General features: G+C 54.1%; 3 protein-coding genes across 6 annotated transcripts in view; 1 reads left to right on the top strand and 2 right to left on the bottom strand.

The window, feature by feature from the left end:
• NCAN (neurocan) overlaps window positions 1-6,373 on the bottom strand; it is a 38,558-nt gene extending 32,185 nt beyond the window's left edge. Inside the window, exons 1-2 of one of the 3 annotated variants that reach the window (XM_064381594.1) lie at window positions 6,352-6,373; window positions 1,781-1,860 (exon numbers count right to left, since the gene is read on the bottom strand). In XM_064381594.1, the coding sequence (XP_064237664.1) occupies window positions 1,781-1,853 (73 nt within the window). In that variant the 5' untranslated portion in view covers window positions 1,854-1,860; window positions 6,352-6,373. Of the gene's footprint in view, window positions 1-1,780; window positions 4,031-6,351 lie in introns of those variants that run through there. The other 2 variants (XM_064381593.1, XM_064381596.1) reach the window with 2 other exon arrangements.
• A 9,179-nt stretch (window positions 6,374-15,552) lies between these two features.
• On the top strand, window positions 15,553-17,870 carry NR2C2AP (nuclear receptor 2C2 associated protein). Its single transcript, XM_012443600.3, has 5 exons — window positions 15,553-15,957; window positions 16,072-16,162; window positions 16,392-16,497; window positions 16,569-16,636; window positions 16,932-17,870. The coding sequence occupies exons 1-5, from the start codon at window positions 15,920-15,922 to the stop codon at window positions 17,046-17,048; spliced, it is 420 nt and encodes a 139-aa protein (XP_012299023.2). The 5' UTR covers window positions 15,553-15,919; the 3' UTR covers window positions 17,049-17,870.
• On the bottom strand, window positions 17,104-25,069 carry RFXANK (regulatory factor X associated ankyrin containing protein). Of its 2 annotated transcripts, none has more exons than XM_012443599.2 (9): window positions 24,869-25,069; window positions 24,164-24,358; window positions 21,551-21,631; window positions 21,346-21,411; window positions 20,973-21,073; window positions 20,256-20,381; window positions 19,767-19,833; window positions 19,268-19,348; window positions 17,104-17,326 (listed from the first exon to the last, which is right to left on the bottom strand). In XM_012443599.2, exons 2-9 carry the CDS (start codon window positions 24,348-24,350, stop codon window positions 17,256-17,258), a joined length of 780 nt encoding a protein of 259 aa, XP_012299022.1. In that variant the 5' UTR covers window positions 24,351-24,358; window positions 24,869-25,069; the 3' UTR covers window positions 17,104-17,255. The 2 variants fall into 2 exon arrangements, with proteins under 2 accessions (XP_012299022.1, XP_012299021.1); XM_012443598.3 differs by having other exon boundaries at window positions 21,551-21,634.
• Window positions 25,070-27,063: the final 1,994 nt, after the last annotated feature.

Consider the following 27,063-nt stretch of genomic DNA (forward strand, 5'->3'; position numbering starts at 1 on the left):
TGCTATTTCTTTTTAAAAATTTTATTTTCAGAGATGGAGTCTCACTCTATTGCCCAGGCTGGTGTGCAGTGGCACGATCATGATTCACTGCAGCCTCAAGCTGCTAGGCTCAAGTAATCCTCCCACCTCAGCCTCCCAAAGTGCTGAGATTATAGGCATAAGCCACTGTGCTTAGCCCCTTGTTTTATTATTATTATTATTATTTTATTTCTTTATTTTTTTGAGATGGAGTCTCACTCCATCTCCCAGGCTGGAGTGCAGTGGTGTGATCTCAGCTCACTGCAACCTCTGCCTCCTGAGGTCAAGCAATTCTCCTGCCTTGGCCTCCGAGTAGCTGGGATTACAGGTACGCACCACTATGCCTGGCTAATTTTTGCTTTTTTTTTTTTTGAGACGGAGTTTCGCTCTTGTTACCCAGGCTGGAGTGCAATGGCGCGATCTCAGCTCATCACAACCTCCGTCTCCTGGGTTCAGGCAATTCTCCTGCCTCAGCCTCCTGAGTAGCTGGGATTACAGGCATGCGCCACCATGCCCAGCTAATTTTTTGTATTAGTAGAGACGGGGTTTCACCATGTTGACCAGGATGGTCTCAATCTCTTGACCTCGTGATCCACCCGCCTCGGCCTCCCAAAGTGCTGGGATTACAGGCTTGAGCCACCGCGCCCGGCAATTTTTGCATTTTTAATAGAGATGGGATTTCACCATGTTGGCCACGCTGGTCTCCAATTCCTGACCTCAAGTGATCTGCTCACCTTGGCCTTCCAAAGTGCTGGGATTACAGGAGTGAGCTACTACCCCTGCCCTTATTAATTTTTTGAGTCTCGCTCTGTCACCCAGGCTGGAGTGCAGTGGCATGATCTCAGCTCACAGCAACCTTTGCCACCCAGGTTCAAGCGATTCTCGTGCCTCAGCCTCCCAGGTAGATGAGATTACAAGCATGCGCCACCACACCTGGCTGATTTTTGCATTTTCTGTAGAGACAGAGTTTCGCCATGTTGGGCAGGCTAGCCTGGAACTCCTGACCTCAAGTGATCTGCCCGCCTTAGCCTCCCAAAGTGCTGAGATTATAGGCATAAAGCACTGTGCCCAACCCCTCACTTTATTTTTACAAGGACAGAGATTTTACTCTAGTGCCACTGACTCACTGTATGGCCCGAAAGAGTAATTTTTCTTTCCTAAGTCTCAGTTTTTCTGAAAGGTAAAGCAAGAGACAGCTAATGAAAAGGAAATGGTGTTTCTGGAGTGCCGTCTTTATAACAGGCACTTTATAGCAATCAGCTAATTTGATTTTCATAACCATCTGCAGAGTAGCACTATCTCATTCTCTTTGGGGGAGTTGAGGAAACTGAAGTTCAGAGAGATAATTATACTTGCCTAAGGTCACAGAGCAAATCTGTGAGGCATTTCTAAAACATGGGCTCTTGACCACCAGCAGAGGCAGGCACACAGACCTTTACTTCCATTGCTCCACCCTTGGCAGACATCACTAATCAATCTCTGCACTGTTCTCATTTCTTTCTTTCTTTCCTTCTCTCTCTCCAGTTCATCTGAGCAAAACGGTGAGAGGCGGGAACCTCCAGCTTCTGCTGACAATGACTAAAAATAACCTCTTAGGTATCTTGTTCGCTTTTGACTGTTCAAAGACCTTTTAAAATCTATTTTCATTTTATTCTCTAACCCATGCCAGAAGACCAGCGGGAGAAGGCTCTGGAATTCAAAAGCTGTCCCATCTTGTCCATCCTCCAGACCCCAATCTCTCCCTCCCCACAAACCAACTCACCCTGTTCCCCAGCCACAAAGAGCAGCATCTGCAGCATCAAAAGGCCTGAGGCCCAGACAAACGTGGTCCCCATCCTGGACCTGGAATGAAATGGAGGGGAAGGGAGGAGTGAGCCACAGCCCAACCCTCCCAGACATTCAGCATGGTAGAACCAACTCCCCCACTCCACAGATCAGGAAATCAGGACTCAGAGAGGCCAGTGTGTTATTCAAGGTCACAGAGGGAGCCTGCAAAGTGCTGCGCCAGGATTCGAACCCAGGGCCACTTGATCTCAGAATCCAAGCAGCAGCTGGACACGGTGGCTCATGCCTGTAGTCCCAGCACTTTGGGAGGCTGAGGCAGGAGGATTACTTGAGACCAGGAGCTTCAGACCAGCCTGGGCAACATAGTGAGATCTCATCTCTACTAAAAAAAAAAAAAAGAAAAAAAATTAGCTGTGCCTGGTGGTGTACACCTGAGGTTCCAGCTACTCAGGAGGCTGAGGTGGGAGGATTGCTGAAGCCCAGGAGTTCAAGGCTGCAGTGAGCTATGATCACACCACCACACTCCAGCCTGGGTGACAGCTCGAGACTGCCTTAAAACAAAACAACAAAAAACAATCCAAGCAGTGAAGTCTTGTGGTCAGAAGCCTGGGTGCTGTCGTGAATCAAATCTGGGATAGGCTACTGTTCCTTGTGTGTGACCTTGGCCAAGTTACTTACCTTCTCTGTGCCTTCCTTTCTTGGTGGGTCAGATGGTGATAACATCAGGTGGTTGAAAGGAATGGATGAGTCAATATCTATAAAACACTTAGAACTGCCTCGTGCAGAAAGGGGCACATTTTAGCTGCTGCTATTATTACTGACCTTAACACAGCCAAGATTGAAATACCACTTTTCAAGTCAGCCTCCTCCATCAGACTGGTGGCTGCTGGAGGGCACCAGTCCTCCCAGCATCCCCAGTCCAGGCAGCAGGCTGGCCTCCAAGCCATCCTTTAATCTGGGTTTGCTGGCTGACACGATTCGCAGCTTCAATTCCAGGATTTGGTTGTCACCAAGATTCTATTCTTGGTTTCTGGGATTTTTGGAGGAGCCGCCAACTCCCAGCTGGAGGAAGGGGCTCACCCCTGCCCACCCATCCTCCCCCTGACTTCACAAGGCCCAACAAAGATGCTTCTTAGGTCCACAGAGAAATTTCAGTTGTGGGTCCAATTCCCTATAGGGGCTAGGACCCATGGGCATGAAGTGGACAATTATTAAGCACCTACTGTGAGCAAAGCCCATGCCAGTCGTTGGAACACAGCAGTGCATTTCCTGACCTCACATTCTTCCAGAGCCTAGAAATTCGGGGGAGGTGGTCCCTCGCCAAAACCTCCCACCCCTGCGAATCCCCCTCACCAGGGCTCAGGAGGTGGGCGCAGATGGGAAATTAGAACATCATCTGCAAACCCAGCCCTTGCACCCCGCCCCCATAAGAAATTATCCCTGAGGAGGGGGTGTGAACGGAGTCCAGAATGGAAGGCTGTGGAGGACAGCTGTCCCCTTCCCTAGTTCTCCCTCCCGGCTGGGAGGCCGGTCTAGGACCTGTCCGTGGTGCTGAATTCTGAAACGGCAACGCAACGGCAAAGCCCACCTTGTCTACCCCTGCCTCCCGCCGGCTAACAGGATGCCTCAGGGACCAGAGAGGACTAGAGGTTTGCCTCAGGCTGCACAGCAGGATAGAGGTCAAGGCCAGACCCTGGACCTGTGCCCCCAACTACCAACTTGTAAACCTCAGCAACCTCTGCCTTCATCTCAGGGTGTTTTCGTTTCTTCCCCTTAGAACCCCGAGCATATGTGGGGTCCCCTCATGGCTGCTTCAGGCCTGGCCAGGTATTAGAGAGAGACAGGACTGCGGGTTGCACCTGCCCCCAACAGGGCTTTAGGAAGGGACGAGGCCAGATAATTCACACACATTGACACACACACACACACACACACACGAGGACAGACTACATCCAGATAGCCCTACTTCTAACCCAGGACAAGCTGCTTCAATCACTCCGTGCCTCAGTTTCCCCACCTCTAAAATGGAGATCATCCAGCAAGTACCGCCTACAGCTACTGTGAGAATGAAATGACCTAAGACTTGTAAAGTCCTAGAAATGTTAAATTTAAAAACAGCTCTTTAGACACAAAGCCGCATGTATACACTAAAAATATAATGAGGTTGCCCAACATGGTGACAGACACAGTTTCAGGTGCACACACCCCCCACACACCCTCCCACTCCCTTCCACTTGCACCCTCACACACCCACACCCTTCTCTTAAAATACCTCCTCCCCAGGGCGGCCAGAGATGAGCATTTACACAGCTGTCTGGGGCCCGTGCCCTCATGAATAATGTAAGAGCCTCATGCATATGCAAGCAGGGGCCTGCGGGGTGCTGGAGGAGGGGCAGCTCCGATCAGTGTGAGTGTGTGTGTGTAAGAGTGTGTGTGTGTCCCCTCCTTCACTTCACTCCCACCTCCAGTCTCAGTCAGCACTGAGGGTGAGTTTGCCAATGGGCATTTGTGAGTGTGACTGGGTGTGTGTCTGGGGTGTTGTGTCCTGGCAAGGGTGTGCAGGCACTTGTGTCCTGTGGTGTGTGCATGCGGTGTCTGCGAGCCCACAGCAGCTCCATGCACCAGGTGGAGCACATGGGACCTAGTGCGATCTGTGGATGTGTGGGTTCGAGTGACCCTTGGCAGGGGCTGTGCACACATGGGTGTGTTTCTGACCTGAAAGTCAGGGTGTATTAGTGTGCATGAGTGTGAGTGTGGAACTCCGTGGAGGAGAAAGGGAGATGGGCTGCCTCTTGGGGACTTCAGCCCCTGCTCATGCTTTCCCTGTTAGCACCCAACTCTGAACACAGACCACATCCCACACCCCCATGCCCAGGGCGCACACTGCCAATTGCGTGGAAAGAACCCTTGGTCCCTTCACATACACATGCGGGACACACACAGCCACACACCCCAGACACAGACCCCGGGGAGACACACACTCACACAGATTCACAGTGACATTAACAAAGAGAGACAATATGGGCACTCACAAGACAGGCGGCGTGTCTTCTGCACAAAGACACACACCCACAGTCTCGGGCCCCCCCACATAAACCCCTCGATGAACGGAACAGCATCATACATAGCTCCTCACTCACTCACACGGCGATGCCAGCCCCTGGCACAAACCGGGATGGATAAATGTGGCCGCGGTGACTGATGAGCACCCATCATTTTGCCACATGGTGATGTGGCCCTCGGCACAAGTTTTCAACAAAGACACAACCACAGTCACATCAGACTCACAGGGGACCCTAGAACCCCTGGGCACATTCCCCTCCCCGCCTGTCTGGGGTGGACACACACACAAAACCCCTACCTCCTTGAGGGGGAACTTCGATTTCGAAATGTCCCCCGGCCATCGCAAAGGCTAGGTTCTGGGGTCCCACAGTGCACCCACCCCTCCCTGCCCACCCCGCCCCCCCAAGTCCCCCGCTGGGGCCCAGCGCCAACCCTCTCCCTGGCCTGGCTGTTTCTCATTGATGCTGCCTGAGAGGAACAAAGCCCCGTGCGTAGGGATGGGGGTCGCTCCTGCCCAGACAGGGCCTGGGGTCCAAGCCCCTTACTTCCCAGCGCCTGCACCCCCAAACCAAGCCAGGGCTTCCATGTGTGTCCGTATGGACAGGTGGAACTGAAGGGGGTGGGGTAGGGGTCTGTGTCATGCTGTGGGGATGTGGGAGGATGTGGAGGTGCTGGGGGACAGCCCCCATCTCTGAACTGGTATCTCTCACAGGTCCTGGGGATCCATAGTTGGGGAACCATAGTTGGGGGACCCCCACCCCACCATTCACCTGGGACACCCAGCGTGTTCCCTGGATAAGGGACAACACCTCAACTCAAGGTCTGAGGGAACGAGGGAACAACGGGGAACCACCTTGGGATGGGGCCCCCCAGAACCTCCTCCCTGAGTCAGAACGGGGTGACCGGACCTAACCCAAAAGGACAGGGAGACAGCAGGGCGCGCCTTTCTCAAGGCCGGTCGCACTCAGGACAGACACCCTTCCACTGGGCTCAGGCCGATCTGGGGGGCTCCCTCCCCACTGCAGTCCGGCCCGGAATCCTCCATCCGCAAATTGGGAATCCCCACTTAAAATCCTGGGGTGTCTCGGCTGAGACACGGGGGTGCCCTGTTCTGGAGGTGGAGGTTCCCCCATTCAGCATCTGGGTGTCCTCTTCTCTCCAAAGTCGGGGGGCCCCTCCCCTAGCCCTGTTTCCCATTGCTCCCTCCCCAACCCTGAGACCCACCCCCAGCCCGGCCCCCTCCCCACCGTGGGGTTGTCTCCGTATTCCGCGGACAACCTTCCCCCCAAAATGTGTGTCCACCTGACATTTTCAAGCCCCCTCCCAGTTTGCGCTCCCTCTTCAACCCGGGTTCCCCTCCCCCGCTTCAGCCCCCTCCCCATTCTGGGGGCTTCTCCCTGGTCTCAGGTCCTCTCCCTAATCCCGGGCTCTGCCTCTAATCCCCAAGTATTTTCCCCCAACGCGTCCCCCTCACGGACCCCCCACCTGGCTCCTAGCTCGGACGCATCCCGGGGCGGCCGCCCGGCACAAAGGACGCTGCGCTCCGGCTCAGCCAGCTCCGCGCCGGGTCCAGCCCCTGCGCCCTGCGCTCCGCTCGCCCCAGCGCCGCCTCAGTGCTTATAAAGGGGCCGCGAGGCCGCTCTGCGCATGCGCCCCCGCCAGCCAAGGCCTCCGGCTGCGCGAGGGAGGGGGCTCCCCCTGCCTAAAATCCCCACCCCCGCCCACTTTTTGGACACTCACCGCACCCAGGAGAAGACTGCACTGACTCCCCTCCCATAGTCTTCGCCCCGGGAACCGCGTTAAACCTTCCCAATACGCCCAGGATGAGGCTGTCCCATTTTACAGGTGGGGAAACTGAGCCCCAAGGAGGCAAAGTTGCCTCCCAAGGTCACGCACAGAGGCAGAGCTGCGATTCAAACCTCGCCCTGCCTGACTCTCCAGGGCTCACGTTCAAAGGAGTTTTGGGCACAATTACTGGTTTACCCCATTTACAGAGAGGAAACTGAGGCACGGACAATACGGGGAGACCCCTTGGCCACACAACTGGTAAGAGGCACGCAGGGTGAGAGCCCAGGTGTGTGACACCCCGGAGCTGTTTCCAGCAGCTCCAACTAGATCGTATCATTCATTCATTCGCCTTTGTCCAATCAGCATTTATGGAGCACAAGGGACTGGGTGCTGCTGTTAACACAGGAAGAATTTTGCTTTTTGCAGAGGCATAGGCGTGTCCCTGTCAAGACACCCCAATATTTTTTTTAAATTTAATTTAGCTTTTTATTTTTGAGACGGAGTCTCGCTCTGTTGCCCAGACTGTAGTGCAGTGGCGCGATCTCCCAGGTTCAAGCCATTCTCCTGCGTCAGCCTCCTGAGTAGCTGGGACTACAAGCCCCTGCCACCACTATTTTTTTTTTATTATTTTTAAGTCGGAGTCTTGCTCTGTCACCCAGGCCAGAGTACAGTGGTGCAATCTTGGCTCACTGCAACCTCCACCTACTGGACTCAAGCGATTCTTTTGCCTCAGCCTCCGGATTAGCTGGGATTACAGGCACCTGCCACCACACCCAGCTAATTTGTGTATTTTTAGTAGAGATGAGGTTTCACCATGTTGGCCAGGCTGGTCTCGAACTCCTGACCTCAAATGATCCGCCCACCTCAGCCTCCCAAATTGCTGGGATTACAGACATGAGCCACCTCACCCAGCCTGGAGATCCCGATATATAAAAGCCTAGATCCAAGGCTGGGTGCGGTGGTTTACGCCTGTAATCCCAGCACTTTGGGAGGCTGAGGTGGAAGGATTCCATGAGGTCAGGAGTTTGAGACCCGTCTGGGCAACATGGCAAAAACTTTCTCTACAAAAGAAAAATACATAAATTAGCTGGACAGGGTGGACATGTGCCTGTAGTTCCAGCTACTCAGGGGCCTGAAGCAGGAGGATTCCCTGAGCCCAGGAGGTCGAAGCTGCAGTGAGCTGCGCTCACACCATTGCACTCTAGCCTGGGTGACAGAGCAAGACTCCATCTCTAAAATAAATACATAAATAAGCCTAGATCCATACAATGGAATATTAGCCATAAAAAGGAATGAAGCACTGATGAATGCTGCAATATGGATGAACCCTGAAAACATGATGCTGAGTGAAAGAAGACAGACACAGAAGGCCAAATAGTGTATGACTCCATTTGTAGAAATGTCCAGTCGTATTGGGCACAGTGACTCACGCCTGTAATCCTAGCACTTTGGGAGGCCGAAGTGGGAGGCTCCCTTGAGGCCAGGGGTTCGAGACCAGCCTGGGCAACAAAGGGAGACCCCTTTGTCTCTACAAAAAAAAAAAAAAAAAAAATTACCCGGGCATGGTGGTGAATGCCTGTAGTCCCAGCTACATGGGAGGCTGAGGCAGGAAGATCTCTTGAGCCTAGGAGGTCAAGGCTGCAGTGAGCCATGTTTTTGCTACTGCACTCCAGACTGAGTGAGAAGACTGTCAAAAAACAGAAAAGAAAGAAAGAAAGAAAGAGAAGAAAGAAAAAAGAAAGAGAGAAAAAAGGAAGGAAGGAAAGAAAGAAAAAGAGGGAGGGAGAGAGAAAGAGAAAGAAAGAGAGAGAAAGAAAGGAAGGAAGAAAGAAAGAAAAGTTCAGGCAAACAGGAAGCAGATTAGTGGTTGGGGGAGGGGAAATGGGGAGTGACTGCTGATGGGGACAAGGTCTTCTTTTAGGGTGATGAAAATGTTCTGGACCTAGAGGTAATGGTTGCACAATAATGTGAATGAGCTTAATGCCACTGAATTGCACACTTTATTTTACTTATTTATTTATTCTTTTGAGACAGTCTCACTCTGTTGACCAGGCTGGAGTACAGTGGCACGATCTCAGCTCACTGCAACCTCTGCCCCCAGATTTCAAGTGATTCTCCTGCTTCATGGTGATACCCTGTCTCTACTGAAAATACAAAATTAGCCAGGCGTGGTGGCAGGCGCCTGTAATCCCAGCTACTTGGGAGGCTGAGGCAGGAGAATCGCTTGAACCTGGGAGGTGGAGTTTGCAGTGAGCCGAGATCCGGCCACTGTGCTCCAGCCTGGGCAACAGAGCCAGACTCCATCTCAAAAAAAAAAAAAGGAAAAGAAAAATAAAGAAAGCAGGTCAAGCGCTGTGGCTCTTGCCTGTAATCTCAGTACTTTGGGAGGCTGAGGCAGGCGGATCACCTGAGTCAGGAGTTCGAGACCAGTCCAGACCAGCCAACATGCCAAAACCCTGTCTCTACTAAAAATACAAAACTTAGCCAGGCATGTTGGTGTGCATCTATAATCCCAGCTACTCAGGAGGCTGAGGCAAGAGAATCGCTTGAACCTGGGAGATGGAGGTTGCAGTGAGCCAAGACTGTGCCACTGCCTTCCAGCCTGGGTGACAGAGTGAGATTCTGTCTCAAAAAAAAAAAATGATAATCAAAGAAAGGGTAGGAATGAATGAGGGATAAAGGAGGACCCCAGGGGAGCAAGGGGTAGTCCTGGGGTCCAAGATGATACGGCAGAAATCTGCACTGACTGTCCGACTCTGTGTCACAGAGGAGAGATGGAGGTCAAGGATCCCAGCTGATCTGAGTGTCTTTAGGTGACAGCTGTGTCAGCAGCACCTAAACAGCATGCAATGACTAGTCGGTGAGGCTGGGGTGTGCTGGGGGAATGGCGCGGCTCACACTGGGGGAGACGCTGAGAGTGGCTGTGTGAGTGCATGAGAACTGAGTAGCTCAGCCTGCACAAGTCCGGAGTTCAAACCCCCTTCCTGCCACTCATAACGATGTAACTCTGAGTGAGCCATCTTGTCTTTCTGTGTCTCAGTTTCCCCATCTAAAATGGGGACAGGCTGGGTGCCGGTGACTCGCACTTGTAATCCCAGCACTTTGGAAGGCAGAGGTGTGAGAATCACTTGAGCCCAGGCATCCGAAACCAGCCTGAGTAACATAGTGGGACCCCTATCTCTACAAAATATAATTTAAAAATTAGCAGGGCATGGTGGCACACATCTGGGGTCCCAGCTACTCCGGAGGCTGAGGGGGAAGGCCAGAGTAGAGTGGCGAGATCTTTACTCAATGCGGTTTTAATCTCAATCTCCTGAGCTCCAGTGATCCTCAGTGGAAACTGAGGCTCAGGAAGCATGAGTAGAGACCAGGTGGGAGCCCAGGTCTGTGGCCACAGAGCTGACCCCCAACCCCAAATACCCTCATCCCTCTGCTCCCCCCACTTCTCCACTCCTCACCACCCCTTGCCCCCCTCCCCAATGCCCCTCACTGGTGCCAGGGCTGAGCTTAGAGGGGCTGGCCGGGGGCCCGGTGGTGGGCTGTTGCCGGGGGCTTGAATGAGGCAAACTTGCCTGGGAATCTACTGGGCTCAAAGAGCTATTTATAGGCCTGAGCTGGGATTGGGCACCCCTCACCAGCCCTGACTGCCTTCTCTGTCCCCGCCACCCCACTGGGGCCCTGGGCCAGGGGCTGCTGCCAGTGGGGGAGGGGTGGGAGAAGGGACTAGAAGACCAGAGCAGAGGCGCTGAGGGAGCCTGGACCCTCCAAGAGATCTGGGTCTCAGGGGTGGACAGTGACTCCAAAGTGCTTCTGAACATACCCAAAGTGACGCATGGGTAGGTCACACATAATGCCACCAACAACCACTGACACACACAGTCACAGCCCAGCCATACCCCAGCCACGCGAGCAGCATAGGTGGCTCACATGCAACCTCACCAGGCCACACACAGGTCTCACCAATCATGCACAACCAAACCTCACCATACACAACCACACCCAGCCATACACAACCACACCCAGCATACACAACCACACCAGCCATGCACAACCACACCCAGCATACACAACCACACCCAGCATACACAACCACACCCAGCCATGCACAACCACACCCAGCATACACAACCACACCAAACCATGCACAACCACACCCAGCCATGCATAAGCACACCCAGCCATGCACAACCACACTCAGCATACACAACCACACCCAGCATACACAACCACACCCAGCCATGCATAAGCACACCCAGCCATGCACAACCACACTCAGCATACACAACCACACCCAGCATACACAACCACACTCAGTCATGCACAACCACACCCAGCCATGCACAACCACACCCAGCATACACAACCACACCCAGCCATGCACAACCACACCCAGCCATGCACAACCACTCAGCCATGCACAACCACACCCAGCCATGCACAAGCACACCCAGCCATGCACAACCACACCCAGCATACACAACCACACCCAGCATACACAACCACACTCAGTCATGCACAACCACACCCAGCCATGCACAACAACACCCAGGCATACACAACCACACCCAGCCATGCATAACCACACTCAGCCATGCACGACCACACCCAGCCATACACAACCACACCCAACCATACACAACCACACTCAGACATGCACAACCACACCCAGCCATACACAACCACACCCGGTCACGCACGACTACACCCGGTTACGCACGACCACACTCAGCCATACACGACCACACTCAGCCATGCACAGCCACACCCAGCCATGCACAACCACACTGAGCCATACACAACCACACCCAGCCAGGCACAACCACACCCAGCCATACACAACCACACCCAGTCATGCACAACCACACCGGGCCACACTCAATCACATATACAACCAACCTGGTCAGGCTACACACAACCATACCTGGCCTGGGCCACACACCAGTCACACTTGCTGCACAACCAAAGGTGAAGCTATGAGCTGGGCTGCACCAGAGTCCCTCCACGTGCAAACACACCCACTGCTGCTCACACCCACTACACCTTCACCCTCCTGCCAGCAGCAGTCCACGTTGGCCCCACGTTGCTCACACCCACCCAGGTTCCCAGCCACAGACACACCCACAGGTAGTGAGCACACAACCATGTTCGCTTCACACCAGCGCCACCAATGCCACCAGCCCCGAGATCATTAGCCCTCCCAGCCACTGCTACAACCGGCCACACAACACGCAGCCCCTGGTGCTCCCAAACATGCCCACCTGAATCCCTGCACACCCAGCCAACCCTCCCACTCCTGCTGTCACCTCCATTGGGACCCAGGCTTGCACTGTACCAGGACTCATAACCCCACCTAGTGCTGTGTGAGCCTCCTCCGGGAGGGGTCCTGATGGGCCCCAGTAGGTAAATCAGACCTAGGCCTGCCGGATGGGGGTCCCCAGGCTCAGGGAATCCCATCAAACCCTCCCTTGCAGATACCCCAGGCTAAGACCTTAGGGAAATTATTGCATCCATTTCCCAGTGGGGAAACTGAGGCTTGAAGCTATCTGAGGGCTATTCCCTGCCTTGCTCCAGGATAATGAAATCACGGACAGAAGGATCTGTTTTCTGCATCAGTGGGGCTGCCTCCCCAGACACCACTAAGGCAGAGAGTCCCTGCTGACCCAAACTTGCTGTGTGACTTCAGCAAATCCCTGACCCTCTCTGAGCCTCCAATTTCTCCCCAGAAAAATGCTGAACTCAGCCCAGTTAGGAGAACTCGAGAGTCAGACTGGGGCTGGCATCCCGGTTCCCTTTGGTGAAATTGGCCAAACGATTTTGCTTTTTTGTGCCTCAGTTTCCCCAAGTGAACCAGAGGAGCTGCTTTTTGACCTTGAGCCCTCCCTGCCCCATTCCCTGCGGTGGGGGTGGGAGCCCCTAGTCTCTCCTCACTCAAGCGAATGAATGGACCATTTTTGGCTGCCCTGCTGGGATCCCAGAGCCGCTAATTCCCTGGAGAAACAGGAGGCTCTTTCATGCCCAGGCGCCAGTGGGGTGAGGAGGCGGGAAGAGGGTATGGAGCTGGCCTCATACCCGTGGGCAAGGAGGCCGCATGCCAAAGCCAGGAGTGGTGTGGAGAGCCCTGGAGTCATGCATATCCTCACTGGGGGGCCTTGGCTAAGTTGATGTGTCCTTGGCTATAAAATGGGAATGACAGGGACCAGCCATGGAAGGTTTAACGAGCCAGTGGGTGGAGACAGAACATGGCTTTAAGTCAGATACACAGTGGACTAGTGCACACCAGCTACTGTTGCTGCGTGTCAACCTGAAGAAGCCATGGAGTTCTCCAACAGTTAATAGAATTCCCCCCATTTCACAGATGAGAAAACTGAGGCTCACAGAGGTCAAGGTGCTTTTCTAAGGTCACACAGCCAATGAGTGGTCCAGCCAGGATTTGAACCAGATCTGAGCTCTCCTGGGTCCCTGCTCTTCCTAAATTCCTCCAGGGGGTGAGGATGTGGCTAGGGTTTCCTGTCACCTCCAGCCCCAGCCCTGAGACCAGCGAAGTTGGGTCTGGATGGCACCAGACTGTCTAAATGTGGAAAGCCCTGGCAGGCAGGGCCTGAAGGGACAGGCCTTCTGCTGGTGACCCACTTTCACCGCCAGCTCTCCCCGCCCCCCTCCGCCTGGGGTGGGTTTCGGTAGACGCTAGTAGGATGCCAGGAGGACCATTCCTCCAGCCCTTGAAGAAAGGAGCTGGCTGCCAGACCATTCAGCTGAAGCCAGGAACAACAGTCTCTTGCCAGTGGCTGCTCTGTCTTGGAACCCTCCATTCATGCAGAAAGGATGGTGTCCCGCCCTTTCACCAACACCTTCCTGACTTCTCCCGGCCCAGCAGGAAGTGGCTCCACATATTTTATTCAAATTCATGGTCTTTCACCCAATTAGGCCTTTGCTTATGCTAAGCACCCTCCCCACTCCAGATTTTCTCACCCTTGTGAATTCCTGGCCCCCTCACCCGATATTAAGGTGCAGTTCCAATATCCCCTCTCCCAGGAAGCCCTTCCTCCGGGTAGAGCCCCTGCTCCTCTAGCCCTGTCTCTCCCTCGTGGCTAGGAGTGTCTATGTCTACCTCTGTCTTGCCCAGATCGAGGGCTCCTCTGGGATAGCGCTGGAGCTCAGGCCTCTTGCTGTTCCCAGTATCATCCAGCACAGGGCTGGGCATGAGAGTGACAGCAGAGGTTGCAGGAGCTGTCTACAGAATCAGTGAACCAAATCTGCAGCCTGGTATCTGAGGCTTTGTGTAATCCGGCTTGGAAAACTCTTGTTCATGCTTCAAAACCCACTTCGCAGGCTTGGTGTTGTGGCTCACCCCTGTAATCCCAGCACTTTGGGAGACCGAGGCCGGCAGATCATGAGCCCAGGAGTTCGAGATCAGCCTGGCCAACATAGTGAAACCCCGTCTGTATTAAAAAATACAAAAATTAGCCGGATGTGGTGGCACGTGCCTGTAGTCCCAGCTACTCAGGAAGCTGTTAAAATGCATGCTCTGAATGAAGAGACCCCCCAAACAGGCTTTGTGTGAGCAACATGGCTGTTTATTCCCTGGGTGCGGGCAGGCTGAGTTGGAAAAGTGAGTCAGAGGAGGGCAAAGGAATAGGAGTTGGTTTTATAGGTTTGGGGTAAGCAGTGGGAAGTTAGTTTAGGGTGGTTTTTTGCAAGCTGGGAGGGGGTCATAGGATCTGGAGTCACGAGGTTGACCAAGGTCCCTTACGGTTATAAAGTCCAATGGCCTTGTCAATTGAGGCCGGAATAAGAAACAAGAGAGGAATGTGTCAGGTTAGTTAGGGGCTGCAGGGGTTGATGGTCCCTCCACTTTGCAGTTACTTCAGGTTTTCTAATTCCTGAAGGCCCTCCAGAGGTGTATGTGCCTGTCACAGGGGTCACCATGCCGTCCATGGCACGGTCAGACCTTACAAGGCTGAGGCAGGAGAATCGCTTGAACCCAGGAGGTGGAGGTTGTGGTGAGCTGAGATTGCCCCACTGCACTCCAGCCTGGGGAACAGAGCGAGGCTCCTTCCCAAAAACCAAGCAAGCAAACACCCATCTCGTGTGCTCCCTCCTCCAAGAAGCCTTCCTTGATGTCCCAGCAGCATTTTCTGGGAAAGACAAACTTGGAGGCCAGGGCTTCTCTGTCCCAACAAGAACACAGGGGGTTGATGAGGACTTCCCATACTCCCAACGTGGAGGCCCTTTCCAAAACTCTGCCTTTGGCCTCCGGGAGGCAGTGAAGTTCAGGGATTCTCAGGCTGCATTTGGCAGTTAGGGACTAGATGCAGCTGACTTCTCGGACTGGGAAGAAGGACATCGTCATAGGAAGTGTCTCTGGCCAGGCGCGGTGGCTCACGCCTGTAATCCCAGCACTTTGGGAGGCTCAGGTGGACTGATGGCTTGAGCCCAGGAGTTCGAGACCAGTCTGGGCAACATGGTGAAACCTCATGTTTACAAAAAAAAAAAAAAAAAAAAAAAAAGCCGGCCGTGGTGGCGCGCACTTGCCAGTTCCAACTATTCGGGATGCTGAGGTAGGAGGATTCCTGGAGCCTGGGAAGCAGAGGTCGCAGTGAGCCGAGATCGCACCACTGTACTCCAGCCTGGGCGACAGAGTGACACCCTGTCTCAAAAAACATAAAAATAAAAAAGAAGTCTCTCTCATTCAAAAATCAGTCAAAATCAGTGCTCTACACCTTCAGACGCCCAGGGACAGCGCCCCGCGCGCAGCCAGCCTTTTCCCCTACAGCTTCAAGGGAACCAAGGGAAATTCAATCATTGAACCCGGGCCCTTTAAGACGCGGTGAAGGGGCGGGGTCGAATCAAGCCCCGCCCCAAGAGCGACAGCGGTCGGGGCCTCAATTACAACACGCATGCGTCAAGCCCACGCGGTTCCGGGTCCCGAGATTTGGCTCCAAGAGCTGTTCGCAGAGAAACAGACTCGCACAAAAAGCCACCGCCCCCCAAAACCGTGGGAAATCTATTTCCTGTGAAAGGCCTGACCTCCGGTCATTGGCGGTTTCTCTGATCCCGTCTCCCAAATTTTCTGGCAGGGTATTGATTGAGGCGACATTTAGGACTGGGGCGGGCGAGGGAGTGGCGGTTCTGGTCCTAAGTTATTGGTGAGGACGTGCAGGCCAAGGTGTGGCCAAGATCGCGCCCCCTGTGGCTTGAGGCGGAGCTGGGATTTGAACCAAGGCTGTGCCAAATCCTAAGCCCTGCGAGGTCTTGTGGAAGCGACATGAACCACTCTTTGGTTTGTGCAGAGACAGTGAGCAGGTAAGAGTCTGTGGGGACAGGCCGTGGTGAGGCCCTAAGCCTGGGGTCGAACCCTCTGCGACGCTGAGAGCTGGGCTCAGCCTCTTGTTTTCGCCCTGATCCTGGTGCCTCCAGGGTGAGTTCGGTGCTGAATCGCAACACCCGGCGGTTTGGAAAAAAACATCTTTTCGACCAGAACGAGGAGACATGTTGGAACTCGGACCAGGTGAGGCGCCTTCCTCGACCCTCGGTGGTCTCTGGGGTGACTCAGATTCAGGGGTCCGGGATGCCTTGAGAATGTCAGGGGGCCCTCATGAGTGGCCAGGAAAGGAACATGTGCCGAATTTCCCTCTCCTCCGGCACTGCCCCCTCCAAAGACTCTGTGAATGAGACAGGCATAGCAGGGCTCTGTGCCTGCAGTGAACTTGTGCCTCATTTTCCCTGTCTGCTTCCAGGGCCCCTCCCAGTGGGTGACACTGGAGTTTCCCCAGCTCATCCATGTCTCCCAGCTGCAGATCCAGTTTCAGGGTGGCTTCTCCAGTCGCCGGGGCTGCCTGGAAGGTACTAGGAGGCCCTGGGTGGTGGGGGTTCCAGGGGTCACCCCAGACACTCAGTGCCTGTCTCTGTTGCAGGTTCACAGGGCAGTCAGGCCCTTCGCAAGATTGTAGATTTCTACCCTGAGGATAACAACTCGCTTCAGATATCCTGCCCCTGCTTCTGGGGTGGGGTGGTCTGTGCCTCTGGAAGCTCTGGACTTACCCAAACCTGAATGGGAACCCTGATGTGTGACCCTGAACATGTGACTCTAGGCCTCCATCACTTTATCTGTAAAATGGGGCTGATGACCACCTGTTCTATAAGAGAGGCTTAGAGGGGCCTGCAGCTTCCTCAGGTTACCCACCACATCGGTGGAGTCCAGGCTGGGTCTGGGAGGGGTGGGGGCCTGTGGGTAGGAAACCAGAAATCATTTGTTGCCCTTGACTGCCCACGCTCACACCTTCCCCATACCAGTTGCTGAGGTGGACCGGCTGAAGGTGACGTTTGAGGATGCCACTGACTTTTTTGGCCGTGTGGTCATCTACCACCTGCGGGTGCTCGGGGAGAAGGTGTGAGACCTCCGGGGGCTGCCTCCTCCAGGAAGCCCTCCAGGAAGCACAGCAAAGTCCCTCAAGTTCTGCACAGAAGGTTTATTCGTTCCTCTTAGGAAGGGTCCCCTCCCACCGCCTGTCCAGGAGCTGCCATTGAAGCCAGTTCTGGGTTTTCCCAGCTCTGGCCAACCGTTTTGTTCCCTGAGTGTCTGAGTCCCCCGCGGGCGGCCTTCACTCAGGGTCAGCGGGCACCAGGTTGCTCTGGAAGAGCTTGAGGATGTGGTTCTCGATCACCTGTTGCACTGAGATGGGGCAGGGAAAAGGTGGGCTGTGAGCTTGAATCGGGAGGGGTGCGGAGGTGTGGGCCAACCTGCACTCTCCCCTTAGGGGACAACAGGGACCCCTACGGAGGCCAGCATTACAGAGCAAAGCTGAGAGGAAGGAGGCCCTATCCCAGGAACCTCACCTTCCCCTAAGTTTGTAAAAGTGCACTTTTGTAGCTTTTCAGAACTCTTATTATAAAAATATTTCCTACCAAGCAAAATGTGTGAATTGTGACTTTTATGAAAAGGTGAGCCTGGGCATGGTGGCTCACACCTGTAATCTCAGCACTTTGGGAGGCTGATGAGGGAGGACTGCTTGAGCTCAGGAATTTGAGGCCAGCTTGGGCAACATAGCAAAACCCTGTCTCTACCAAAAAAAAAAACCAAATTAAAAATTAGGCTGGGCTCAGTGGCTCATGCCTGTAATCCCAGCACTTTGGGAGGCCAAGGTGGGCAGATTACTTGAAGTCAGGAAAGACCAGGCTGGCCAACATGGTGAAACCGTCTTTACTAAAACTACAAACATGAGCTGGGTGTGGTGGTAGGCGCCTGTAATCTGAATGGGAGGCTGAAGCAGGAGAATTGTTTGCCTGGGAGGCAGAGGTTGCAGTGAGCTGAGATCACGCCACTGCACTCCAGCCTGCGTGACAGAGCTAGACTCTATCTCAAAAAATAAATTAAATAAAACAAAATAAAAAGATTTTAAAAATTAGCTAGGTAGAGTGGTGCGTGCCTGTAGTCCCAGCTACTCAGGAGGCTGAGGCAGAAGGATCGCTTGAGCCCAGGAGTTTGAGACCAGCCTGGGCAACATAGCAAGACCCTGTCTCTTCCAAAAAAGCAACAACAAATAATTAGCCAGGCATGCATGGTGGTGCGCGCCTGTATGTAATCCCAGATACTCGGGAGGCTGAGGCAGGAGAATCCCTTGAACCCGGGAGGCAGAGGTTGTGATGAGCCAAGATCGTGCCACTGCGCTCCAGCCTGGGCAACAGAGCAAGACACCGTCTCAAAAAAAAAAAAAAAAAAATTAGCCAGGCATGGTAGTGAATGCCCGTGGTCCCAGCTACTCGGGAGGCTGTAGTGGGAGGATCACTGGAGCCTGGGAGGTCAAGGCTGCAGTGCGCTATGACTGCACCACCTCATTCCAGCCTGGACGACAGAGCAAAAACAAAACCCCCGCAAAACAATAGGAGGGACGAGGAATGACTTCAAACAATAAAACTCCAAAGGAAGGAGGGGGCCCTTCTGAAGCCCTTTATCACCACCATGACCCCAAGGGGTTGGTTCAATTGGGATTTCCCTATTTTATGGATGGGAAAGTTGAGTCCCATTGTGACAGAGGGAATGGAGTCACACTGGGTCTGCCTATGGCCCCTGTGCAAACCCACTGCCGGCGAGGGGTGGCCTCTGTGGCCCTGTGCACTGTGGCCTGGCTGCCTGCTCCTTGGTGTCCTCACTGCCAGGCCTCTGCAGGGGCCGCTCCTCCCACCTGGATGCCATCCTCCCTCCCTTCAGGTTCCCCAGAATCCTTCCCTGACCCCTCATTCCCAAGGCTGGGCCCATCTCACTTCTTGGGGTCTCAAGCTTAGACGCCTTCCTCCAGGAAGCCCTCCCTGACTTCTGTTGGCCACTTTGGGGCTCTTTGATGACGCCCCTCTTTGGGCCTCTCTGTGCCTGTGTGTCCCCCATCATGGCCCCAGCCACTGACCCCCCCACTGTCCTCTCTACCCCAGCACACATGGAGCCCCAAGAGCCAGGACTGGGATGTGCTCAGGCGGGACACACAGCACTGCTTGACACCTGCTAATGCGAACACTCTCCCGGCTGGCGTCTGACCACTGGGGGGGTGTCCTGTGTACCCCTTTATGGTCACCCTGCCTATGGGAGGGACCCCATCGCTCCTGAGTGTCTCAGGCCGACCTTTCCGGTATCCCAGGGCCACGGCAAGGTCCATCGGGGTGTAGCCAGAGTCAGCTTCGGTGGTGAGGTCAGCACCTCGGGCTGCAAGGCAGAGGGGAGGGCGCTGGAGGGTGGGGCCTGGGAATCCAGAATGAGGGCTGGGGACCTGGGAGATTGTGTGGCACCCCTCATTCGCCACAGTGCAGCCGTGGGTCTGCCCATGTGGCCTTTCACAAGAATCCAACCTCTGCTATCTCGGTCTCCACTGAAGAATGTGGCTGGAGTCTCTGAGCCGTGGCAGGTGGATGTGCTCAGCCTCTTGGCCAGACCCTAGACTCAGACCCCGAATCCTGGGTGGTCCCACCACCTCCTCCCCTCTGATCCACCCTCCGATGGATCAGGCGGTGACCACCCATCCCAAGAACATTCCAGCAACACCTGGGTGTCTCCCTGCCCTCAGGATTCCCACAGGGCCCGCTGGAGCGCTGGGACCCCAGGGCCAGTCGCGACTCCCACTCACCCAGCAAGGCCTCAACACATTTCACGTGGTTCCCACGCACAGCGTACAGCAGTGGCGTCCCTCCATTCTGTCATGGGTAGGGGCGGGAGAAACCAAAGATTTACCTCTTCCTGATTCTCACAATGCCTTGTACTCTCTCTGGCCTCTGATTTAATATGCTTCTTCCTCCTGCTCATCACTGGGCCCATCTCACTTCTTGGGGTCTCAAGCTTAGACACCTTCCTCCGGGAAGCCCTCTGACTTCCCTTGACCACAATGGGCTCCTGCAGCCGCCTGTGCATCTGCCATCACAGCGCAATTCACTGCATCTGAGCTGCCTGTTTCCATGCCTGCCTTCTCCGCACCGGGAGCTCTGTGAGGCTAGGAATGGGGCTGTCTCGTATTCTCGGCACACAGAACAGGCCTGCACTTTTCAGGTGCTCTGTGAACGTTTGAGGCAGGAATGGAGGCCAGGAGGCTGAGAGGTGCCCGGGGCTGGCAGTCCCTCACCCAATCGTAGATGTTGATGTCCACGTCACGCTCCAGCAGCAGTCCCACGATGTCTGTGTAGCCGCCCGTGCTGGCCAGCGACAGGGCGCTCTCTCGCTCTTTGGCCAGAATGTGGGGGTCGGCACCCTGCAGGGACGGGGGCAGTGGTGGGATGGGCTGGAACATAACCAGGAATCCTGGGGTACCCATGACAGCCACATCTTTTTTTTTTTTTTTTTTTTTGAGACGGAGTCTTGTTCTGTTGCCCAGGATGGAGTGCAGTGGCACAATCTCGGCTCACTGCAACCTCTGCCTCCTGGGTTCACATGATTCTCCTGCCTCAGCCTCCCGAGTAGCTGGGACTACAGGTGCCCGCCACCACGCCCAGCTAATTTTTTGTATTTTTAGTAGAAATGGGGTTTCACCGTGTTAGCTAGGATAGTCTCTTATCTCCTGACCTCGTGATCTGCCCGCCTTGGCCTCCCAAAGTGCTGGGATTACAGGTGTGAGCCACTGCGCCCGGCCAGAGATGGAGTTTCATATGTTGGCCGGGCTGGTCTCAAACTCCTGACCTCAAGTGATCTGCCTGCCTCTGCCTCTCAAAGTGTTGGAATTACAGCCGTGAGCCACTGCACCCGGCCAGCAGCTACATCTCAAAGACAAGGCACCAGCAGACATAGCCAAGACCCCAGCCCACCGTAAGGTCCCCAGGAACCCCCCAGCTGGGTTGGGACGCACCCACTCCAGCAGGAAACGAACGGTCTCGATCTCTCCAAAGGCTGAGGCCCAGATGAGGGGGGTGAAGCCGCGCTCATCCGGCTTGTTGACGAGGTTGTCACCTGGCAGGAAGGGGCAGGTGATACCACCAGGCTGCACCCCTGCCCCCTATCCCCAGGGCTGCCAAAGAGGACGAGGTGGGAGGCTGGGGTTAGACAGGGGAGTGGCAGTGGAGCATACGTTGATGGACATACATGGACACGTTCACACACACAGGTAGATACAGGCACGCGTGGACACTCACAGGTCATGTGAGCGTCATGGATGGGCACGGACACCCATATGCACACACCAGCCAGGTGCGGACAGGCCAGCACATGCATGTGACACGCACCTTTCCGCAGATGCTCCTTCAGCTGGTCCAGCTCCCCCTGCGCTGCGAGCTGGTGGATGGACAGGGCTGGAGCAGGACAGAGGCAGAGTCCTCACTCATCCCCTCGCTTCTCTGTGCCTCGGTTTACCCTCTGTCCACGATTGCTCCTCACAGGCCCTCCCACCCTCCTACTACGCTCCTTGTTGGGGACCGTGGGCCCACTCACAGTCTAGGGTGGCCGGCAGAGCCGACACTTCGTTCCCCCGCTGCCGGTTGGTGAGAGTGGTGGAGTGCTTCAGGCAGCTGCCTGCTGGGAGAGACAGGACAGGCCTCAGTTTCCCCTGGGTAGATGTCTCTGGGGCTTCAGGACAGAAGCCCATCCGTTTTTTTGTTGTTATTTTGGGATGGAGTCTTGATCTGTCACCCAGGCTGAAGTGCAGTGGTGCAATCTCAGCTCACTGCAACCTCTGCCTTGTGGGTTCAAGTGATTCTCCTCCCTCAGCCTCCCGAGTAGCTGGAATTACAGGTGCCTGCCACCACGCCCGGCTAATTTTTGCATTTTTAGTAGAGACGGGGTTTCACCATGTCGGTCGGGCTGGTCTCAAACTCCTGACCTCGTGATCTGCCCGCCTTGGCCTCCCAAAGTGCTGGGATTACAGGCGTGAGCCATCATGCCACTGCCTTTGGTATCTCCCTTGGGTCTTGGAGCTATGAAAGGCAGTGCCTGGGGCTCCACCATTCACTCACATTACTCTCTTGAATACCCAGCATGCATCTCTCTCCTCCCTGCCTAGCAATGTTCTGGGCAAACAAGACATAGTTTTTGCCCTTTAGGGAGTCCAGGGTCAAGTAGGTGCATCAGGCATAGAGAAATAATAAAAATTTCAAGTGGAAATAAGTGTTCAAAAGAACTTAAGGCCGGGCACGGTGGCTCACACCTGTAATCCCAGTATTTTGGGAGGCCGAGGTAGGCGAATTGCTTGAAGTCAGGAGTTTGAGACCAGCCTGATCAACATGGCGAAACACCGTTTCTACTAAAAACACAAAATTAGCTGGGAGTAGTGGCAGACGCCTGTAAGCCCAGCTGCTGGGGAGGATGAGGCAGGAGAATCACTTGAACCCGGGAGGCGGAGGTTGCAGTGAGCCAAGATTGTGCCATTGCACTCCAGCCTGGGCAACAAGAGCAAAACTCCATCATACACACAAAAAAAGAACTTAAAAGCAAGTTGCAGAGGATAAAAAGAAGGGAGCACAAGGAATGAGTCATTCTTAGACAAGGCGGTAACAGGAGGGCCACCCCAAGGTGACACCACCAAGATCTTAAGAAGTCAAAGAAATCAGTTACAGGAACTGGAGGCGGTGGCTCACGCCTGTAATCCCAGCACTTTGGGAGGCCAAGGTGGGCGGATCACCAGGTCAGGAGATTGAGACCATCCTGGCCAACATGGTGAAACCCCGACTCTAAAAAAAAAAAAAATACAAAAAATTAGCCAGACGTGGTGGCTCATTCCTGTAATCCCAGCTACTTGGGAGGCTGAGGCAGGAGAATTGCTTGAACTGGGACCCAGGAGGCGGAGGTTGCAGTGAGCCCAGATTGCGCCACTGCACTCCAGCCTGGGCTGCGGAGCAAGACTCCGTTTCAGAAAAAAAAAGAAAAGAAAATACTCTAGATAGAGGTGATGGTTATGCAACACTGTGAAGGTACTCACTGATACCGAATGGTACCGCAATCCTGGTTTAAATGGCAAACTTTTATGTTTTGTATCGTTTACCACAATAAAAAAATACAAAGTTGCAAAAAAAAAAAAAGAAACAAACCCTTACTGAATGGAGAAGGAAGACATGTCCTATTAGTGGATCATAAAGACAGAGACCCTGGCCCGGAGTGGTGGCTCATGCGTGTAATTTCAGCACTTTAGGAGGCTGAGGCAGGAGGACTGCTTGAGGTTCGAGACCAGCCTGGGCAACATAGTGAGACTCTGCCTCTCAATAAAAAAAGAAAATTAGGGCCGGGCGCGGTGGCTCACTCCTGTAATACCAGCACTTTGGGAGGCTGAGGCGGGTGGATCACGAGGTCAAGAGATCGAGACCATCCTGGTCAACATGGTGAAACTCCGTCTCTACTAAAAATACAAAAAATTAGCTGGGCATGGTGGCGCGTGCCTGTAATCCCAGCTACTCAGGAGGCTGAGGCATGAAATTGCCTAAACCCAGGAGGCGGAGGTTGCGGTGAGCCGAGATCACGCCATTGCACTCCAGCCTGGGTAACAAGAGCGAAACTCCGTCTCAAAAAAAAAAAAAAAAAAAATTAGCCAGGTGTGGTTGCATGCCTACAGTCCCAGCTACTAGGGAGGCTGAGTGAGGCAGGAGGATGGCTTGAGCCCAGGAAGTTGAGGCTGCAGTGAACTATGATCACACCACTGCACTCCAGCCTTGGTAACACAGCAAGACCCTATTTCAAAAAACAAAACGGGCTGGGCGCGGTGGCTCATGCCTGTAATCCCAGCACTTTGAGGGGCTAAGGCAGGCAGATCACCTGAGATCAGGAGTTCGAGATCAGCCTGGCCAACATGGTGAAACCCCATCTCTACTAAAAATAGCAAAAAAATTAGCCAGGCGTAGTGGCGGGCACTTGTAATCCCAGTTACTCAGGAGACTGAGACAGAAGAATCGCTTGAACCTGGGAGGTGGAGGTTGCAGTGAGCTGAGATCATGCCATTGCACTCCAGCCTGGGCAACAGAAGTGAAACTCTGTCTTTAAAAAAAAAAAAAAAAAAAAAGCAAGATTGTGGGCCTAACATGGAATCCCAGAGGGCCAATCCCAGAGGAAGTATCCTACCCTGTGGAGAGGAAACGCTGGCATCTGGTTCAGGATTCACAGGCTCGGGGGTGCAGGGGAAGAGACTGAGCACCACAGTGTCTGAGCCATCTGCGGCCTCCTCTCCGGGGTCTTCAGGGTCCCCAAGTTCTGAGGTAGGGGGCTGCTGGGTCAGGATGAGGTCCTCTGCAGGCTGGGTGGGCTCCATGGGGAAAGCTGGCGGAGGTGCCATTAGGGGAGAGATGACAATAATTATCAACAGCTATAATAAAGTAGGCACCGACTGCATACCCAGCCTTGCACTGTGAGGGTGGGTAAACTGAGGTCAAGGTTAATTACCAGAGCCAGGGAAACTAAAACCAGAGTCCAACTGCGTTCGAGGTCTACCCTTTCCCACCACCGAAGAACCTGCAATGTGCAATGTTTAAAAGCCCGGGCTCTGGGGTCAGCTGTCTGGGTTCGAATCCCTCAATTTACAGGCCGTGAGAACTTGGGCATGTGACTTAACCTTGGAGCCTCAGTTTCCTCCTCGACAAAATGTGGAAATGAGGCCTACAACGAATCATGTCTGTACATAGCTTATCAGGGTGGTCTGCTAAGGGCAGAGCTCAATAAACATTCGCTATGGTTATGGGGGGGTCCCCATAATGAGTGAGGGCTCAACAACGATGCGATTAGTTCCAGTCGCACCCGAGCCTCCCAAATCGATCCAGGAGATCCACTCACCTCCCCACGAGCCTCTTGTGTCCCCCCGCGCCGAAAGCCCAGTTCTCTCAAAACTTGGGGTCCCAAGTCACTAACTTTTCTCTTCTTATGGATATAGTGGGAGGCAGGCTGGTGACTGGACCCTCAGCACTCGGGCTTCCTCGGCCGGGACAGAAAGCAACTTGATACTCGACCGCTACCCCCACCCCAGAACTCCCTCACTGCGCGTGCGCACCCCCGCCCCCCAAAAGTGAAGAACGGCCCGAGCAGTAAAGTGCTGCCTCTGGCCCTTTAAGACTTAGGGGAGGGAGTGGCTTCCGCTGGGGCCCTAGGAGGGCATTTGCGCCTGCGGGTTCTCTCCACCCCACGGAGGGAATGGGCGGGGACTAAAGGGCTCTGAGAATTTCACTGCGCTTGTGCCAGCTCGCCTTCACCCCGCCCACAAATTTTTCCAGAGGGAGCCGAGGGGCTCCGGCTTCGGTCAGATGGGCGGGGCTTTTTCCAGAAGAAGAAGTAGGGGAAGTACGCGGGGCGCCTGGAACTTAAAGGGGCAAGGTACCTTCGCTGTCCCGTTCCACAACAGGGTCCTTTCTGTTGGGACAACTAAATTCCTCTTAAAGACTCAACTGTCTGGTTATAAGTTGTAAATCAATCCTACCCCAACTCCCGTCTGTTTTTCGCAAATCGTGGGTTTACCCTGTTTGGAAAAGTCTAAGTCTTAGCCAATCGGGATCAGCTTAGATTGTGTGGTCCAACCGCAGCCAATAGGGGAAGGACACAGAAACAGGAACTGCGTGCGGATTAAAAACGCCTTCCCTCCTTTGTTCCGCGTGCGTTTGCGACTGCGTCGGAGGCAGGCGGCACCCTTCTGCACAAGTCACGGTACCTTGCTGAGAATTTTTCTCAGTGCATGTTTCTTTTGGTTACCTCCAGCGCTAGTTTCCGACACATTGGGGAGTTCTTCCGGGATCCCATTCTTCTTCGGGAGGGGCTAGCGATGATCTGTCCTGGGGAGGCATGTCCCACTGCCTCCTTGTGGTGGCCCCAGGAGGGGAGGACCGAGTCCCGCCCGAAGTGATGATAAATCCGGACTCCCAGCAACGTGGGCAGTAGGGAGGATCTTGAAGAATTCCACCGCGACCGGGTAACTATGCACAGACCAAGGTAAGAAACGTCGCGGTTGGGGCGACAAGGTATTCCTTGGTGGTCGGGGTCTCTGGAGGTGGAAAGTGTGTGAGACGCGCGATTGGGCGCAAAGCGAGTGCGGAGTCCGGACTTTGTTCCGTGGCCACTTCTTACGGCGAGGAGTTGGGGTGGGGGGTTATACTGACCGGCCAATGCTGAGAGGGACCTAAAATTCCCTGGAAGGAAGCGGCCAATAAGGAAGGAATGAGTGTTCACAAGACTGCAAAAAAAAAAACTCCAGTGAGAAAAGGGGAGTTTAAGCCTCTAGGATACGGGAGTGCAAGAAATCTAATGCGAGAGATTGAACGTCACCAACCTCCAGGATGGGAAATACTCCAAATAAGACAGGGACTATAAAAAGGCCAAGCAGACAATAAAATTACCCCTGACAGTCCCCTAGGCCTTACGTTAAAATACTGGAAGGATAATGAAAGGACCAAACAGTAGAAAAGACAGCAGATGATGAAGTATTGCTGTTTTATTTGGACTAAGGAACCCATTCTCAGACCTTCGGTCTTTTGGCCAAAGTTTGGGTCGGCAAGGACTGGATATGCCAACTCCTGATCCAGTATGTCAATGATAAAGGTCCAGTTTCTCAAGAGGAGGTAGGTTATGCTCTATGCTGGAGGCAAGGACCTGTCCTTCTCTATCCCCTAAAAGACGACAAAGCAGTCAAACTCAAACGCCCAAAGATGACCTAGCTTAGTCATATTCTACATCTAAAGATGCAGGGGATCCTCTAGGCCGCCTTCCCTTGCCTACCCCTTGTACCCCTGCGCCCCAAGCTAAACACTCAGCCCTTCCTCCACCTAGCCCACTGTCCCAAGCTGGACCGTCAGTCCCTCCCCTACATAACCCTGCCCCATGGGCCTTGACACCCACACCCTCCCTGGACAGCAACCTGAATATGCCCCTTCCTCAGGAAAGCTCCAGTGGGAAATAGAACAATGGTGAAGGGATATTAAAACTTAACTTTCCCCTCTTCCTCCAAGTCTGCCCTAGCCCCTTTTCCCTTAAGGGAAGTGCCATTA

The sequence above is a fragment of the Aotus nancymaae genome, unplaced genomic scaffold, assembly GCF_030222135.1.
Source record: "Aotus nancymaae isolate 86718 unplaced genomic scaffold, 86718_ANA_hifiasm-v0.15.2.pri h1tg000028l, whole genome shotgun sequence".
Taxonomy (NCBI): Eukaryota; Metazoa; Chordata; class Mammalia; order Primates; family Aotidae; genus Aotus; species Aotus nancymaae.